At 36.8% G+C, this 17,499-nt stretch overlaps 8 protein-coding genes across 8 annotated transcripts; 3 read left to right on the forward strand and 5 right to left on the reverse strand.

Annotated features, from left to right (window-relative positions):
- Positions 1-970: 970 nt before the first annotated feature.
- On the forward strand, positions 971-2,065 carry GCK72_017344 (uncharacterized protein; the record flags this gene model as incomplete). Its single annotated transcript, XM_053732039.1, has 5 exons — positions 971-1,152; positions 1,199-1,403; positions 1,447-1,524; positions 1,576-1,882; positions 1,926-2,065. The coding sequence occupies 5 exons, from the start codon at positions 971-973 to the stop codon at positions 2,063-2,065; spliced, it is 912 nt and encodes a 303-aa protein (XP_053580952.1).
- Positions 2,066-2,562: 497 nt separating this feature from the next.
- On the reverse strand, positions 2,563-3,834 carry GCK72_017345 (uncharacterized protein; the record flags this gene model as incomplete). Its single annotated transcript, XM_053732040.1, has 4 exons — positions 2,563-2,684; positions 2,730-3,166; positions 3,403-3,569; positions 3,613-3,834. The coding sequence occupies 4 exons, from the start codon at positions 3,832-3,834 to the stop codon at positions 2,563-2,565; spliced, it is 948 nt and encodes a 315-aa protein (XP_053580953.1).
- A 1,603-nt stretch (positions 3,835-5,437) lies between these two features.
- On the reverse strand, positions 5,438-6,323 carry GCK72_017346 (uncharacterized protein; the record flags this gene model as incomplete). Its single annotated transcript, XM_053732041.1, has 5 exons — positions 5,438-5,521; positions 5,569-5,750; positions 5,795-5,900; positions 6,085-6,209; positions 6,254-6,323. 5 exons carry the CDS (start codon positions 6,321-6,323, stop codon positions 5,438-5,440), a joined length of 567 nt encoding a protein of 188 aa, XP_053580954.1.
- Positions 6,324-6,636: 313 nt separating this feature from the next.
- GCK72_017347 (uncharacterized protein) lies at positions 6,637-7,893 on the reverse strand (the record flags this gene model as incomplete). The annotated part of the gene is made up of 5 exons (XM_053732042.1): positions 6,637-6,758; positions 6,804-7,240; positions 7,288-7,422; positions 7,470-7,636; positions 7,792-7,893. 5 exons carry the CDS (start codon positions 7,891-7,893, stop codon positions 6,637-6,639), a joined length of 963 nt encoding a protein of 320 aa, XP_053580955.1.
- A 341-nt stretch (positions 7,894-8,234) lies between these two features.
- Positions 8,235-12,427, reverse strand: GCK72_017348 (uncharacterized protein; the record flags this gene model as incomplete). The annotated part of the gene is made up of 5 exons (XM_053732043.1): positions 8,235-8,356; positions 11,119-11,235; positions 11,281-11,717; positions 11,951-12,117; positions 12,305-12,427. 5 exons carry the CDS (start codon positions 12,425-12,427, stop codon positions 8,235-8,237), a joined length of 966 nt encoding a protein of 321 aa, XP_053580956.1.
- On the forward strand, positions 8,889-10,133 carry GCK72_017349 (uncharacterized protein; the record flags this gene model as incomplete). The annotated part of the gene is made up of 6 exons (XM_053732044.1): positions 8,889-8,978; positions 9,134-9,300; positions 9,348-9,482; positions 9,530-9,722; positions 9,789-9,966; positions 10,012-10,133. 6 exons carry the CDS (start codon positions 8,889-8,891, stop codon positions 10,131-10,133), a joined length of 885 nt encoding a protein of 294 aa, XP_053580957.1.
- A 410-nt stretch (positions 12,428-12,837) lies between the features above and the next one.
- Positions 12,838-14,366, reverse strand: GCK72_017350 (uncharacterized protein; the record flags this gene model as incomplete). The annotated part of the gene is made up of 6 exons (XM_003093851.2): positions 12,838-13,051; positions 13,189-13,313; positions 13,358-13,506; positions 13,650-13,882; positions 13,961-14,124; positions 14,295-14,366. The coding sequence occupies 6 exons, from the start codon at positions 14,364-14,366 to the stop codon at positions 12,838-12,840; spliced, it is 957 nt and encodes a 318-aa protein (XP_003093899.2).
- A 1,107-nt stretch (positions 14,367-15,473) lies between these two features.
- On the forward strand, positions 15,474-16,729 carry GCK72_017351 (uncharacterized protein; the record flags this gene model as incomplete). The annotated part of the gene is made up of 6 exons (XM_053732045.1): positions 15,474-15,677; positions 15,731-15,897; positions 15,945-16,079; positions 16,126-16,318; positions 16,436-16,562; positions 16,608-16,729. 6 exons carry the CDS (start codon positions 15,474-15,476, stop codon positions 16,727-16,729), a joined length of 948 nt encoding a protein of 315 aa, XP_053580958.1.
- Between the last annotated feature and the right edge of the window lie 770 nt (positions 16,730-17,499).

Here is a 17,499-nt window from a genome sequence, read left to right on the forward strand (position 1 = left end):
TCTCATCTCGGTTTACAGATATTTTAGAAACTTCTATGAATATTCGCTATAAAAAAACAAACAAACAGAGATAGTATTACCTTCCGAATGTAACAGGGCTGTGCGAAAAATTATCGGATAGTTTTCAAAAATGAAACGTTCGAAAAGTTTGGTAATTTCTCGTGAAATTTTCAAAAATTAAGAAGCAAAAGTTGTGATTTTCCGATTTTTCCTGAAATTTCTTCTGGTTTTGTACTTAAACACAGGTTTGTGGTGGTCTGTCCATGAAAGTATCAAGTCTTAATACAAATTTTTAAAAAAATTTAAGATTTTCTTTAAAAAATTTTAAAGAATTTTTGGGTCAAAAACTTTCGAAATTTTTTTTTCGATTTTTCGGTAAGAAGTTTTCGAAAAAAAAAGTTTTTCCGAAAAGTTTCTTTTCGCACAGCCCCTGAATGCATGCTTTAGTCCCACCACATTCGAGCTATCGGAGAATTACTGTGACGCTTGTTTTCTAGAAGTCACATTTTCCCTGTTTTGCTTTCAGAGCTACCTGAAAACGGAAATGAGGTAATCAAGACAGAACGTAGAAGATAGGAAATTGAACGTCTTTGAAAACAAGCAGATGTTCGTCTACTTGAATCGTACATTGTCGATGTGTTCTAGTGTCGAAAAGTTGATTGGATCTATGTTTTTCGGCCAATTATTTATCAGTAGCACGTGGGTTTCGACTGTCTACAAGAAAAATCTGCGAGCATTGTTGTCAGATATACATTATTTTTATTTCACACATCTCTTTCATTCAGTCATGACTTCTCTGAATTTACAAAATGCATCTCGAACCATCGCAGAATTTGCATTCATCTCCGCCTTGATTTGCAACTCACTTTTGATATATCTAACTGCTAAACACACTCAAAATATAGTTGGAGTTTATAAATACATGATTATAATTTTTGGAGTACTTGGTTTATTATTCTCTTGTACCGAGATGTTGGCTCGTCCATTCATTCACAACTATAACATTTCGTTTATCTATTTCAGTCTATCCGTGGATATTTCCACGTGGAGATACCTAGTTCAGGCATTGTTAGTTGCTTATTCTGGTATTTATTCTTCATTAATTTCATTTGTGGCTGTTCAATTCATTTATCGGTATTTGGTTCTTGTCAAGTAAGTTTTTGTTATATTTCGTGAACTAAGTTCTGAACTATTTCAGCACACAAATCTTGGAGATCCTTTTCCATGGCTGGAAATCTGTGGTCTGGGTTTTCTATGTTACATTCTTTGGGGTTGCCTGGAGCGCCTTGGTCTACTTCTGCCTGTATCCCAATAGTTATTCCAAGGATTACATCAGGGAAGAATTTGAGAAAGTTTATAACATCAGTGTGGACAACTCTGCAATATTTATTCTAGTTGCATATGTAAGTCTATCGGAGTACGAGAAGGTTTACAATTGAATTATAGAATATTGATCAATCAACCAACGAGTACAAATTACGATGGCAAAGTGTCACTATGATAGCTGGAACTGTTTCAATTCTGGTATTCTTTTTTCGTTATCTACATATTGCCAAAGTTAACTTTATGTTCCAGCTGATTCAATACGCTATAATGATATTTTGTGGAACATCAATGCATTTGCAGATGAACGAAAAGCTAAAGAACTTCTCAGATGTACATCAACGTCTTCAGAAGCAATTCTTTAAGACACTACTTCTTCAAATAGGCGTTCCCACCGTATTGTTCCATATGCCTATATTTCCAGTACTTTTAGCACCGTTCTTCAACTTCAAATTCTCGTATCAAACTGGAATTATTTATAGCTTATTCTGTTCTTATCCCCCAATTGATGCACTTATTATTATGACGGTTGTCTCAGATTACCGGTCTGCATTGACAAGTAAGTTTCAATACGTCTCGAAAAATCTAATTATGGGTTTAAGAACTATTCGGAGGAAATCATCAACAAGTGGCAACAACAACAGGGAGAACGGAAGTGGTAACTATAACTGACTGGGATTGGTGTACATCTTTGCTTTCAGCTATTATAGTCATCGTCATGCTTCCGTTGTTTGGCATGTGAATGAACTTGGAAGAGATCTCGATGATTTGGTTTTCTCAGGGAACGATTAATTGTAATCTTAAACTTTCTTACATCAGATACAGTAACCATTCTGAAACTTCCTCCATTTTCTAAATTTTCAATAAAACTGTGTACCGAATAAATGATATGACTGACATCAATTGGTGGACATACATCTCTGTTTTCAGCTGTTATAGTTATTTAGTGCACAGGTAAAGTTTTTTTTCAGTTTCCAGGTTTCTGATCCGTTACGGTTATTTTCATGACTGGCTAGTCGCGAACGGTCCGTTTCCAAAAATCGCGAACGGTTAGAATACGGCTCTGCACTTTAGCGCGAAAAAGCAACTTTTGATTCATTCCAATAACAAACTTATTAACATTTGATTCTATTAGATACATTGTGAAGTTTGATTTTGGAATAAATTATTTAAATTCTTGATATTTAATCTTTGATCGATAGTGAATCCTTTCCACAAAATGTGAGTTACATTGTAGCTTTAGGTCCAATTAATTTGAGCCGGCGTATTATGAATCTTCGTTTCAGTCTGAATGGTAACATCCTCCGTCTCCACAGTTCCCAATAACCTCTGACATTCCTCCAAAAACTGGCGGGCAATTCCTGTAAACAATCCATTAAAATTGATTCTATGAAACTCTTTCTAACTTTTGGCAGCTTTCTTGTAGTCTGCCACAATATACATAACTATGATAGCATCCATTGCAGGGTAGAGTGTAACTGCACATAAGAACATTCCAGTTGGTAAATCACATTCTAGATCAAAAAGTGGTAGATAAAGAATGAGACTAACTGGAGAAAATAGAGTGATAGTGGGGGTCACGATTTGGAGAATGAGAGTTTTGAAGAATTGTTTATGGAGGTTTTTCAGGGAAAGAGATAACATTTGAAGTTTGTCCTCCATTCCGACATACATCCAGACAGCACAATAGATAATTACAGAATATTGAATAGTCATAATGCATGTTAATACAATTATCGAAGAAATGTTAAACCATCGGATGGAACCGGTGGAGTTGTAAGCGACTAGAGTTGTTGCAGCTACTTTGGATATATCGAGGTTATATCTTTCAAGCAGTTCGGTGCTGGAATTAAAACTTAGTAGAAACTAGTGAAACAACTAACTTCAAGTATTCCTTAGCATAATCATCTATTTGATCAAAATACTGAATTCCAAAAGCCCAAGCGGCACCAAAGAAAATGTAATACACCACCCAGATGAGAATATTCTTTCCTTTGAAAATACGAAGCTTTGATTCACTGGAAACAACAAAACAAAATGAGAGTTAATTAACTAATTAACTAGTAACTAATTGCTCACTCAAAAATTGCCCAATATCTATACAAAAACTGAACGGCTATCATTGATATAGTGGTTGCATAGACACCTGCGTAGAAGCTCAGACAGAATGTTACAGTGTCTTGACTCATACCAAATGGGCGGCTGGTACTGTAGAAGACATAACCGGCATTGTGCGAGTAGACATTCTGGAAATTCTTTCAGTTTAATGTCTATTATACAACTGTATACCGGATACAAAACCAGCTCAATTGTGGCAAAGAATATTCCAACAATCGGGAAAAGAGTCAATAAATATTTATAGCTTCCGTAATTTCGTTTTACTCCAAAAGCTGTTAGAAATGTTAGAATGTAACAGAAAAAGAATGTGAAGAAGAAGCTGAATTGAGTAACAAATTGAGTCATTTTCACGTAGATCAAGAATGATTTCGGATGATCAGGAGTTGCTGACATGTTGAGCCAATGAGATGTGATATGAAGGTTGGTCGCTGGGTGTGTTCATGAGAATAACAGACAGGAAATGTGATTGTATCTTCTCGTTTTCAGATGCTTCCGATATAAGCACGTGGTTGATCATTAACTACTTGTGACTAGAAAGAAGGAGAGGTTTATAACAAAAACATATTGATAACAACCAGTACATTCATGGGTTTTTGTATTGTGACCGTTGGCAACGCAACACAGTTTTTAATTTCCTATTCTTTTTCACGTGCTCGTCATGTTCAAATTTAGAAACAAGACAGTAATAACAAAGAACACCTCTGTGACGATAAAATTTATGAAGATTTTACCGGATTGAAGTTACCGTAAAACTCTATTAAGAACGACCATTTGCCACCGTGGAGGTCATTGTGTATCAGTGTTTCTGACAATGTTTGGGGTGAAAAGAAACTTCGGAAGTTATACTTATTTGTTGATACTTTTCCCAGTGGTTGGGATATTCTTCGCCACAAATGAGCTGATTTTGTATCCGGCAAGATATTATTACCGTAAAAGCTCTATTTGAGGTGCATGCACCTCTATTGTTCGTCAACGAATTCGCCCGACTTCGGCACCCAACTAACTCTTGAATTTTATTGATTTGATAAGTTTTTTATGACGAATTAATCGAACATTTACGCTGAAAACGGAGAAAACCCTGAAATTTTATAGTAAACTACGTTTTAACAACAAAAATGCTGAAATAGTAACGTGAGAGAACAGTTCGGAGTCAGTTAATAATGATATAAGACGGTCGAAATTTCAAAATTTCTTGCTCACGAACTTATTTTCTTAAAAATTGAGAAATTTTGTGCTAGTACATATTTATTTTTTAGTTTTAGACTTCGTTCAAAAATGTGTGAAAAATCATGATGTAGAACAAATTTGCTTCACTTTGATCTGTTCACGTCATTTTCTGTTCTTTTTTTCAAAGTTTGTTAAAAAGTACAGAATCGGTATCGATACCGATTCTGTACTTTTGAATAAACTTGGAGAAATCATTTTTTTACGTGACCTTTTATGCAGAGTACAGAATCGGTATGCATACCGAATCTGGAGGAATTTCACAGAATCGGTATTGATACCGATTCTGTACTTGTACTTTTGAACAAACTTTGAAAAAAGAACAGAAAATGACGTGAACAGATCAAAGTTGGAAAACTCTGTGCTTCACGTGCAAATTTTTCTGGTAATTGCCAGTTCATTGCATAATCGTTCAAATTCACGGAAATATTGTACTTTCAGTACAGATTGTTTACAGAAATCTATTTTTTAATTCGCTAGCAAAAAATTTTGAAATTTCAACCGTCTTATATTAGAGAAAAGTATAAATAGCTGAAGGGCAACTGTATTAGAGGGGCTCCACAAATAGAGTTTTTACGATACATGTAATGCAACATAAACTTTCAGAACGTCTATTCTCATAATGATGAATTTGTATTCTACAGTATGAGCCGCCCATTTGATATGAGTCAAGACGCCGACACTTGGTTTCTACTGTTTTGAAGTTCTTATAGTTTTGTTTCAGTTTCACAATAACGAGGACTTCACAGAATAGGCATTGAAATCTTTATTACTATTTAGACGATGATCGCTTACAAATAAATGAAGTGACTGTTGAACTACAATCATTTGGTTTCCAAACTCCACTTGTATTCATCTGAAACTCAGTATTAGTAACTGCAGATCTTGTTTCATTGAACTCACCGAAACACACGAAGCCCCAGTAACCGATGTTCCAGTAGGCAGGTTTGTGAACTCTACTTCAGATGCATCAGTCCATTTCCATGCTCCATTACTTGTCTTCAACAATCCTATCCATGATTCCTGACTGCTAGAGGAATAGGAGAGAAGATCAGTGGAGAAAAGAGGGGCTGACAGGACTAGATCTATAAAAATTCCGGTGAAATGATATGAGAGAAAGATATCAAACTTTTGATAGCAGTTGCTTCATCATTGGTTTCAAATGAGGCAAGGTGGGCTCCGAGAGTTATGCATTCCTGCTCAGCTGTTGATTGAGTGAGGACATCCAACATTTTCTAGAAGATTCAGGTTATTAGAGGGAAATAAGCTTGCAACTTTGCAACTTTAGGTGGTCAATCATTATAAGCAAATCGACACTCCGAAATCAACCAGTCTATTCCGGGGATATTGATGTGACACCATTTTTCTGGTACCACTTGTTCTAAGCGAACCTAAGCGCTCTATCACTTTGAAACTAACTTTATAACAACTCCCACCATACGGCACCCAGCCATCTTGGCATCCAACATTACAAGGTCCAACTGTTGAGGGAGCGGATGTGGAAACAGTTGTAGGAGCAGTTGCAGGATATGTTTGTTGCTTTTCTGGAACAACTAGCTGAACTGATATCACAAATAGCTTCACTTACTTATAGAATTCAAGTCAAGCTGCGCGGAAATAAATACAAATTTTAGAAACAAAACGAATAAAAACTTCATACTTGTCCGATGACATAAAGAAATCAATCAGGATTAAATAAAGGGGAAATGAAGGATTATAGTGACAGTTCAGATGAAAACTTTTGTCTGTCTGTCTGTGTCTACGCATGTCTTTTATTTCTCAATAACTGTTATTGAACTTTTTAATAGTTAGTATCTGACTAGCGGAAATTGAAAACCTTCTAGACAATTTGAGTGGGCTGCTTTGAGAAAAACTAATTCTAATTATTAGACAGGGTTTATTATGTTTCCGGAAACAAAAAAATGTGTCTCGATTAGTTGTGACAAGGAAATCGACAAAGGAAAAAACTCTTCATTTAGGACTCAATGCAGCTGGAAGATTCGCTGCAATGGAACGTGTCCGTGTACTCGATTGATCCGTTTCCACTGTACTCAACCAGGCGTATGTTTGTTCCAGAGCATTTTTCAGCATCTCTGGAAGATTTTAAATTTGAATTTAGAAATAAGTTCAGTGCACACTTTTGGCAGCTTTCTTGTAGTCTGCCACAATATACATGACAATGATAGCATCCATTGCTGGATAGAGTGTGAAAGCGCAAAGGAATATTCCAGTTGGTAGATCACATTCTAAATCGAGAAGTGGAAGATATATTATAAGCATAACTGGAGAAAATAGAGTTATAGTGGGGGTCACGATCTGGAGAATCAATGTCTTGAAAAACTGTTTGTGAAGGTTTCTCAAGGATATTGACAACATCTGAAGCTTCTCCTCCATACCGATATACATCCGAACGGCACAATAGATAATTATAGAATACTGTACCAACATAATTGCTGTCATGTTCAAAGTACAGCATATATTAAACCATCTGATGTTGCCCTCCTTGTCATAAGCAACTAGGGTCATTCCAGCAATTTCAGAGAAATCTGTACTATATTTTTGCATCATTTCGAGTCTGGAATTAGAAAAAGGAGGTTGTTTCAACCTCCATTATTATTAAACCTCAAATAATTTTTAGCGTAATCATCAATCTTATCAAAAAAATAAATTCCAAACGCCCATTGAAAACCAAAAGATAATGAGTATGCAATCCAAATCAGGAATCTCCATCCTTTGAAGAAACGGAGGTTAGTTTCGCTGAAGACAATATTGGAGCTACCAACGTAATGTTTCAGAATGCTTACTCAAATATCGCCCAATATCGATATAAAAATTGGACGGATAACATGGAGATGGTAGATGCATAGACACCCGTGTAGAATGCAAGGAACCATGTGACGGCGTCTTGACTCATATTAAACGGACGGCTCGTACTGTAGAATACATATCCAGCATTATGAGAGTATACGTTCTGAAAGTTTGTTTAACATGACATTCTTACTAGTGGCTTACCGGATACAAAACCAACTCAATCGTAGCAAAGAATATCCCAACCACTGGAAAGAGTATCAACAGATATGTATAACTTCCAAAGTTTCTTTTCACCCCGAACATAGTCAAGAATACCAGAATAAAACAGAAAAATGTGGTGGAGAAGAATCCGAGTTGAGCAACAAGTTGAGCATATCTGACATAGTGGAGAAAAGATTGCGGCGTGTTGAACGTCATGCTTTCACAGTCAGACTGGTGAGAATAAGCTATAGAAAATTCAAATGTGCGGGGAGGGGCCACACCTATTGATAAGGAATGCTTCCGGTAGGGCGGATATAGGAAATTGGAAAAAAAGTTGTTGAGAACTTTTTTTTTTGATGTAAATCTGTAGGTGGAGGCAATACAAGAGGTCATTTAGCCAAAGGTTTACATTTTTCTGAATAGGCCAAAAACAAAGGGGACGGAAAATTGAGTAGACATAACATGTTTTTTTTCTACAAAAAATGAGAAACATGGTCATTTTAACTAAAAGAAAAAACTGAGCATAGGAAACGGAAGAACATAAAAATAATAATTGTTCAAATTTTATTCAATGCAGCTGGAAGATTCGCCGCAGTCGAACGTGTCCGTGTACTCGATTGATCCGTTTCCACTGTGCTCAACCAGGTGTATGTTTGTTCCAAAGCATTTTTCAGCATCTCTGAAAGTTTTTAAATTTGAATTTAAAAACCAGTTCAGGGCTCACTTTTGGCAGCTTTCTTGTGGTGGAGCGCGTTTGTTAAAACCGTTTTCGTTGTTTTCGATTACGGTTTTTTCCCGATGAAGTTGAAGTTAGTTGAGAGATATCAGATCTGCAGAGTTTTTACAACCTCGCTCTATCGAAATTCTCTCGAAATGTACTGCACCACCACCGCTTCTGGACATTCTTCTTCCAAACTTATGTTTGGTAAGTCATTCATGTACTCGATGGATTTATCTTGTTGGTCTTCAATGATGAGATCCCCTTATTCAAAAAGTCGGTTTTCACCGAAGTCAGCCCGGCTCTAACTGTGAAACCAGTCCCTGAGAAAGTCACGTTCACCGCGGTTGTGGCTAGACCGATTGCATAGATCTCATCTGAAAACAATATATGTTCCTTCAACACAATTTCCTGTCTACCGGAGACTTCCTCCTCATTCTCCATGTACCTTCCCTTTTACATCTCACTATACGACCTGAAAATGCATATCGATATGCCGGAATCTTTTCTCGACTATGTCAGATATGCTCAACTTGTTGCTCAACTCGGATTCTTCTCCACCACATTCTTCTGTTTCATTCTGGTATTTTTGACTATGTTTGGGGTGAAAAGAAACTTCGGAACCTATAAATATTTATTGGTTCTTTTCCCAGTGGTTGGGATATTCTTTGCCACAATTGAGCTGATTTTGTATCCGGTAAGTTATTGCTAAGTACGTAATGCAACATAAACTTTCAGAATGTTTACTCCCACAATGCTGGATTTGTCGTCTACAGTACAAGCCGTCCGTTTAATATGACTCAAGACGCCGTTACTTGGTTCATTGTACTCTACACAGGTGTCTATGCAACTACCATCTCAATGCTATCCGTCCAATTTTTGTATCGATATTGGGCAATTTTTGAGTGAGCCTTTTGAAACATTAAGTTGTTAGTTTTAAAATTGTTTTCAGCGAAAAAAAGCTCAGTTTCTTCAAGGGATGGAGATTCCTGATTTGTATTGCATACTCGCTATATTTTGGTATTCAGTGGGCGTTAGGGACTTATTATTTTGGAAAGATTGATGATTACGCTGAAAATTACTTGAGGTTCAAGAATAATCTTACTTGAAACAACCTAATTAGTTTTATTCCAGACTTGAAATGATGCAAAAATATAGTACAGATTTCTCTGAGATTGCTGGAATGACATTAGTCGCCTATGATAAAGATGGCAACATTAGATGGTTCAATATCTGCTGCACTTTGAATCAAACCTTTATTATGATGGTTCAATACTCTGTAATTATTTATTGTGGCATCTGGATGTATATAGAAATTGAGGAAAAGGTTCAGATGTTATCATTATCCTTGAGAAACCTACACAAACAGTTTTTCAAGACATTAATTCTCCAGATCGTGACCCCCACAGTAACTCTATTCTTACCAGTGATTATTATAATCTATCTTCCATTTCTCGATCTAGAATGTGATCTACCAACTGGAATATTCCTATCCGCCTTCACACTCTATCCAGCAATGGATGCTATCATAGTCATGTACATAGTGGCAGACTATAGAGAAGCTGCCAAAAGTGAATTCTCAATAGATTTCTAAATTCATATTTGAAATATTTCAGCCATGCTAAAAGAAGCTCTGCATAAAGTGAGCTCCTGGTTGGGTACAGTGGAAACGGATAAATCAAGTACACGGGCGCGATCGACTGCGACAAATCTTCCAGCTGCTTTGAGTCCTAATTGAAACGTTTTTCCTTTGTCGATTTTCTTGTCACAATAAGATACTCAAATCTAAAGAGTTTTATTTCCCTGACCTTATTTTTACTCTCTTCCTCAACTTTCAGTCTTTCCGGCGCCATTCTTTTCACAATAAATCGGCTTTATCTAACAAAACCGAGTTTAATTCCCATTATTTACCCAACCGGTTGTTATCCTGTTCGAATTCCCTCCCTGTGCATGTTTTCCCTCCCAAAGCCTCCTTCCACTGTTTTAAAAATGTCAAACGGTTAGACCTCTCTAATTATTTAATTCTCAACAATAAACTTTCTGTTTTCGATGTAGATCTGTGATATAGGTAGATCGAACTACAAGAGATCACAAAAGGAACGGAAAAATAAGTAGATATAACACGAGTTTGGCTAAAAAATGAGAATAATTGGTCGTCACAACCACCGTGACTTTCTCAGGAACTTGTTTTCCAATTAGAGCCGGGCTCCTTTTGGTAAAATTGAATTTTTGAAAAATGAGATCTTGTCAAAAAGGAGGATTGTAAAATCTCTAGCATAACCGACGACGTATACTCTTACCAAATTTTACAAAATAGTTCTTGCTCACACAAATTACAGCTCTGACCTTGCTCTAACGGATTGTCATATGTTCGAGGTAATATCCAGCGCGCTACCGCTGAACAAGACATGGAAACTTGAAGTTAAGCCGAGAAATGGGTGAAAGTTTATTTTGGCTTGAAACAAGCAAAGTTTTTGCAGGACGGTATCGAGTACGTACCCAGTGAACAGCAGACTGTTGTGGACCAAGATAATCACTTCGTATGCTATTGGGCATGTTTTCTGTTTGAGTAAGAATGACTTGAGTTATGGTCAAAAACGTTCTTACCAACATAATGTAACACGTGTTTTGGCTACAAAAAATGAGAATGTTAGGGTGTTCTGACTAATAGGGCTGAGCAAACTATAAGCAACAGAAGAACATAATCAATATAATTGTTCAACTCCTATTCAATGCAGCTGAACGATTCGTCGCAGTTGAACGTGTCCGTGTACTAGACTGATCCGTTTCCACTGTATTCAACCAGGCACTCGCTCTATCCAGAGCCTTTTTCAGCATTGCTGAAAGTTTTCAAGTACTAATTTAGAAACTAATTCAGTTTTCACTTTTGGCAGCTTTCTTGTAGTCTGACACGATATACATGACTATGATTGCATCCATTGCTGGATAGAGTGTGACGGCGCTAAGGAATATTCCTGTGGGAAGATCACATTCTAGATCGAGAAGTGGAAGATATATTATAAGCATAACTGGAGAAAACAGAGTTATAGTGGGGGTCACGATCTGGAGAATCAATGTCTTGAAAAACTGTTTGTGGAGGTTCCTCAATGATAATGATAACATCTGAACCTTCTCATCCATTTCTATATACATCCAGATGCCACAATAAATAATTACAGAGTATTGAATCAACATAATAAAGGTATGATTCAAAGTGGAGCAGATATTAAACCATCTGATGTTGCCATCCTTGTCATAAGCAACTAGAGCCACTCCAGCAATCTCAGAGAAATCTGTACTATATTTTTGCATCATTTCCAGTCTAGAATCAAGAAAGAAAGTTATATTGTTTCAACCTCAATTATTATTAAACCGTAAATAATTTTTAGCGTAATCATCAATTTTATCAAAATAATAAACCCCAAACCCCCACTGAAATCCAAAATATATCGAGTATGCAATCCAAATCAGAAATCTCCATCCCTTGAAGAAACGGAGCTTGGTTTCGCTGAAAACAATTTTGAAACTACCAACTTAATGTTTTAGAATGCTCACTCAAAAACCGCCCAATATCGATATAAAAATTGGACGGATAACATGGAGATGGTAGATGAATAGACGCCTGCGTAGAGTCCAATGAACCAAGTAACGGCGTATTGACTCATATTAAACGGGCGGCTCGTACTGAACAAGATATATCCAGCATTATTGGAGTAAACATTCTGAAAGTTTATGCCGTTTATGAGTTGCATGATTAGTTAATTCATTCCATATAGGTATTATAATCGAAAAAAGGTTAAAACAATTATTGCTTACCGGATAAAAAATTAGCTCAATTGATGCGAAGAAAATTCCAACCATTGGAAAGAGTATCAACAGATATTTATAACTTCCGAAGTTTCTTTTTACCCCAAACATAGTCAAGAAAACCAAAATGAAACAGAAGAATGCGGTAGAGAAGAATCCGAGTTGAGCAACAAGTTGAGCATATCTGACATAGTGGAGAAAAGATTGCGGCTTGTTGAATGGCATGCTTTCACAGTCAGACTGGTGAGAATAAGTTATAATAAAAAATGCAAATGTGTGGGGAGGGGTCACACCTATTGATAAGGAATGCTTCCGGTAAGAGGAATACAGGAGATTGGAAAAAAGTTGTTGAGAACTTTCTGTTTTTGACGTAGAGGTGTAGGTGGAGGCAACTACAAAAGGTCACTTACTAGGGAATGGTCAGAAGTGACTCTGGAGTTCAGCAACGAGACCTAGAACGAGACCTTGAGGGGTTGAGCATATCTGACATAGTGGAGAAAAGATTCCGGCATATCGATATGCATTTTCAGGTCGTATAGTGAGATGTAAAAGGGAAGGTACATGGAGTGTGAGGAGGAAGTCTCCGGTAGACAGGAAATTGTGCCGAAGGAACATGTATTGTTTTCTGATGAGATCTATGAAATCGGTCTAGCCACAACCACTGTAGAAGTGTTCCTCTCTGGGACTTGTTTTCCAGTTAGAGCCGGGCTGACTTTGGTGAAAGCCGGCTTTTTGAATAAGGAGATTTTGTCATTGAAGACCAGCATGATAAATCCATCGAGTACATGAATGATTTGCCAAACATAGGTTTGGCAGAAGAATGTCCAGAAACGATGGTTCATCATAGTGCTGAAACTTTGGACTATGTAGAGTGGATAGCACGTTTGACACTATTTATACATCTGCGCTCTGTTGAACGACATTTCAAAAGAACTTCGGTGGAGCGAGGTTGTAAAATTCCGCAGATCTGATATCTCTGAACTTACTTCAACTTCATCGTGAAAATAACCGTAATCGAAAACAATGAATCTTGAAGTACAGTCTGAGCGAACAAAACCATATTTTCTTTTGCCTTCTTCCAATGCTCAGATTCTCGGCTTGTTCTCTTTTTCTGAAAGTTAAACCAAGTATAAACACCGGGTATTTTTTACGCACCAAATAATAAAACCGCACAAAAGTGACTGCATTTATAAGAAATGGGAATACAAGAAGAGCCAGTGCTATTTTGAACATTCCATCAGGTGCAACCATTAGACCACCGTAAGCGAGATGTTCGGTGGAGAATAGGAGGTAGTTAGAGTTTTCTGAAATAGTAGTGGACTAGTAAATTATGAGCATGTTTGAGGTTCAGAGTAATTTCCTTATTTTGGAATAAGTTTCGTCAATTAGAACGTCTGTCTTTTCTGCTCCCTCTAGAAGATAATTGTAGAATCCCATTCACACTTACGATATCTCTCAACATGCTCCATCGCAACATTCCTTATCCGATCCAAGTAGTACAAGATATGAAGAACCAAAGTCACCTTGATCCCAAATATGACATTGTACTTTAAAGGAAACGTGATAGCAAACAGACGATTCACAGCAGTGTAAATACTTTGGAACTCATTGTATATCATCAGATTGGTACCGAATGCGATAATTATGCTTTCCAGTAGAGGAGGGTAGTACGAGTAGCCTCTGGAAATAAAGAGAACTGTGAAAACCTATTACTGTTGAACATGTAAGCAGACAATGAGCAGGGACTTGCAAACTTACGTGATACTCGCCGGAACATAAATAGCGAGCATGACAATAATAAGAATGAAGAGATTGTTGGAGGCACGGAAAGTGCAAATCATGTTGAATGCTGACTTTTGTTTCTTGTCGGAGAAAAAATTTCGGATTATCGAATAGTTGAAGACTATGCCAAGGAATGAGCTCTGCAAAATGAGTCACAGGTTACGATTAAGCTCTGTTTCGTATTTTCATGACTGCACAGCCAATTTTATGAAATAACGTTTTGATTTTAAGTCAGGTGCTGTGAAGCGCGGTTGCTCAGTCTTGATTTTGGTTATTAGCTAAGTCTAGTCAACCTTCAAAAAAAACATACCAAAGTAAGCATGATAGCTGCAACTGTATTTGGCCATGTCTTCACATCGTAAACCACACTGGATGAATTCATGTCGGTTGCTAAAAGAAGCTTAGATCATCTAAATGTTTTCTGAATTCCAAAAAAAACCAACTGATCAAAAAGAAAAGAAAAGTAGTCACTTAATAGTAGTGTACTCGGATAGAAATTAGACAAAAAAGAGAGAGGAAATATTATGTTATCGAAACGCGATTCATGTTGTCATATGGCATTTGTCTAATTCTTCTCCAGATTCCGGGGATATGAATCTCTTTGGGGAGCGCTCATAGGCTCGCTAATTGAGAGAAATATATGAATTTTGACATGTGATTCTCAGAAATTAATAATTAATCCAGGTGACAAGGAAGTTGGTTCTTCAGAGAGTATATCTTGAAGAAAAAGTTTCTAAAATAAAGAAATTTCGTTTTGAGAAAGATTATGTTGTCACCACATGATTTTGATCCTTTTTAGGCATAGATTCGGATGAGCGCAGTTACGTTGACTAGTCTTTGCTTATATTCAAAATCAAGACTGAGCAGCCGCGCTTCACAGTTCCTGACGTCAAATAAAGACGTTATTTTATTAAATAGGTCAATCAGTCATGAACATTCGATACGGAGCGTCTTCAACAAGGAATTAATATAACAGTTTCAGATTTGAAATGGTACAAAAATGCAGTCCAGATTTCTCCGAAATCGCTGGAATACAACGTTAGTAGCTTATGACAAAGATGGAGATATGAGGTGGAGGAAGATTGGTTTTTTCAGAGATGCTACAGAAGTACCATTGAAGATACCAAATCAAGTACATGGACCCGATCCATGCATCGAAATCTTCCAGCTGCATTGAATAAGAGATGTTCTTCTGTCTTCTTTGGTTTTCTCAGTTTTTTCTCTTAGCCATAATGACCTAATATTCTCACGTTTTGTAGCCAAAACACATGTTATATCAACTCATTTTTCCGTCACTTGTGCTTTTGCCCTGTTCAAAAAGTTATAAACATATCACAGATCTACATCGAAAATAGAAAGTTTTCAACAACTTTTTTCCAATTTCCTGTATTCCTCTTACCGGAAGGATTCCTTATCAATAGGTGTGGCGCCTCCCCACACATTTGCATTTTTTATTATAGCTTATTCTCACCAGTCTGACTGTGAAAGTATGCCGTTCAACACGCCGCAATCTTTTCTCGACTATGTCAGATATTCTCAGTTCATTGCTCAACTCGGATTCTTCTCCACCGCATTCTTCTGCTTCATTCTAATATTCTTGACATTGTTTGGAGTGAAAAGAAACTTTGGAACCTATAAATATTTATTGGTTCTTTTCCCGATTGTTGGGATATTCTTTGCCACAATTGAGTTGGTTTTGTATCCGGTAAGCTATTACCAAGTATGTGATACAACATGAACATTCAGAATGTGTACTCCCATAATGCTGGATTTGTCATCTACAGTACCAGCCGTCCGTTTAATATGAGTCAAGACGCCGTAACTTGGTTCCTTGCAATCTACACAGGTGTCTATGCAACTACCATCTCAATGCTATCCGTCCAATTTTTATATCGATATTGGGCGATTATTGAGTAAGTATTCTGAAACATTAAGTTGGAAGTTTCAATATTGTCTTCAGCGAAAAGAAGCTCCGTTTCTTCAAGGGTTGGAGATTCATGATTTGGATTGCATATTCGATATATTTTGGATTTCAGTGGGGGTTTGGGCTTCATTATTTTGGAAAGATTGATGATTACGCTAAAAATTATTTAAGGTGTTACAAGAATCGGGGTTGAAACAACATAATTTTTTGATTCCAGACTCGAAATGATGCAAAAATACAGTACAGATTTCTCTGAGATTGCTGGAATGGCGATAGTCGCCTATGATGAAGATGACAATATTAGATGGTTTAATATCTGCTCCACTTTGAATCATACCTTTATTATGTTGATTCAATACTCTGTAATTATTTATTGTGGCATCTGGATGTATATAGAAATGGAGGAGAAGGTTCAGATGTTATCATTATCTTTGAGAAACCTTCACAAACAGTTTTTCAAAACTCTCATTCTCCAAATCGTGACCCCTACCGTCTCTCTATTTTCTCCAGTGATATTTTTAATATAGCTTCCACTTCTCGATCTGGAATGTGATCTACCATCTGGAATATTCGTTTGCGCCTTCACACTATATCCAGCAATAGATGCTATCATAGTTATGTACATTGTGGCAGACTATAAGAAAGCTGCCAAAAGTGAGAACTAAATTGGTTTCTTAATTCATATTTGAAAACATTCAGAGATTATGAACAATTCTTTGGAACAAATATACGCCTGCTTGAGAACTGCGGAAACGGATCATTCGAACAGACGGACACGTTCGACTGCGGCAAATCTTCCAGCTGCATTGAGTCCTAATTGAAACTTTTTTCCTTCGTCGATTTCCTTGTCCCAATAAGATACTCGTATCTAAGGAGTTTTACTCCCTAACTTTTGTTACCTTTTTCCCAACTTTCAGCCTTTATCATTTCGTTTCACAGTAAATCCACTTTATCTAACAAAACCAAGTTTGGTTCCCAGCAGAGCTGTGCGGAAGTAAAATTTTTGAAAAAGAAAGTCGGAAAAAGGAAGAAGGAAGTGAAAAAAGCCCGGAAGAAGGAAAAAGGAAGTTGGGTCCGGAAGTCGGAAGTTAATTTTGAAAATGACAAATTTGAGGATAATTTTTTCTAGTCATCTCTGAAAGCGAATTTTGGCGTTGTATTGCATGAAAAATTCCATTAAAAACCACCAAAATTCCGCTGAAATTCCGTTGAAAATTACAAAATTTTTGTGAACTTTTTACACGGAAATCGGAGGAGGCAAACAATTTCAACGGAAGAAGGAAGAAGGAAGTCGAAGCAAGGAATTCCGCACTGCTCTGGTTCCCAGTATTAACCCAACCGGTTGTTATCCTGTTGGAATCCCTGTGCATGTTTTCCCTTTCAAAGTATCCTCCCATTATTTTCAAAATGTCAAATGGCAAGACCTCTTTAAGTATTACATTCTCAAGTTTTCTACTTGTTTTTTTAAGTATTCAGTATTGCAAGAAATTTTTTTTAAAAGAAGGTTTTTTTTACTTTGATTCTTCAGAATGCGCATCAGAATATCATTTAGATATAAATAAAACGAAGAAAAGAGGTTGGTGTTTTCCCT

The sequence above is a fragment of the Caenorhabditis remanei genome, chromosome V, assembly GCF_010183535.1.
Source record: "Caenorhabditis remanei strain PX506 chromosome V, whole genome shotgun sequence".
Taxonomy (NCBI): domain Eukaryota; kingdom Metazoa; phylum Nematoda; class Chromadorea; order Rhabditida; family Rhabditidae; genus Caenorhabditis; species Caenorhabditis remanei.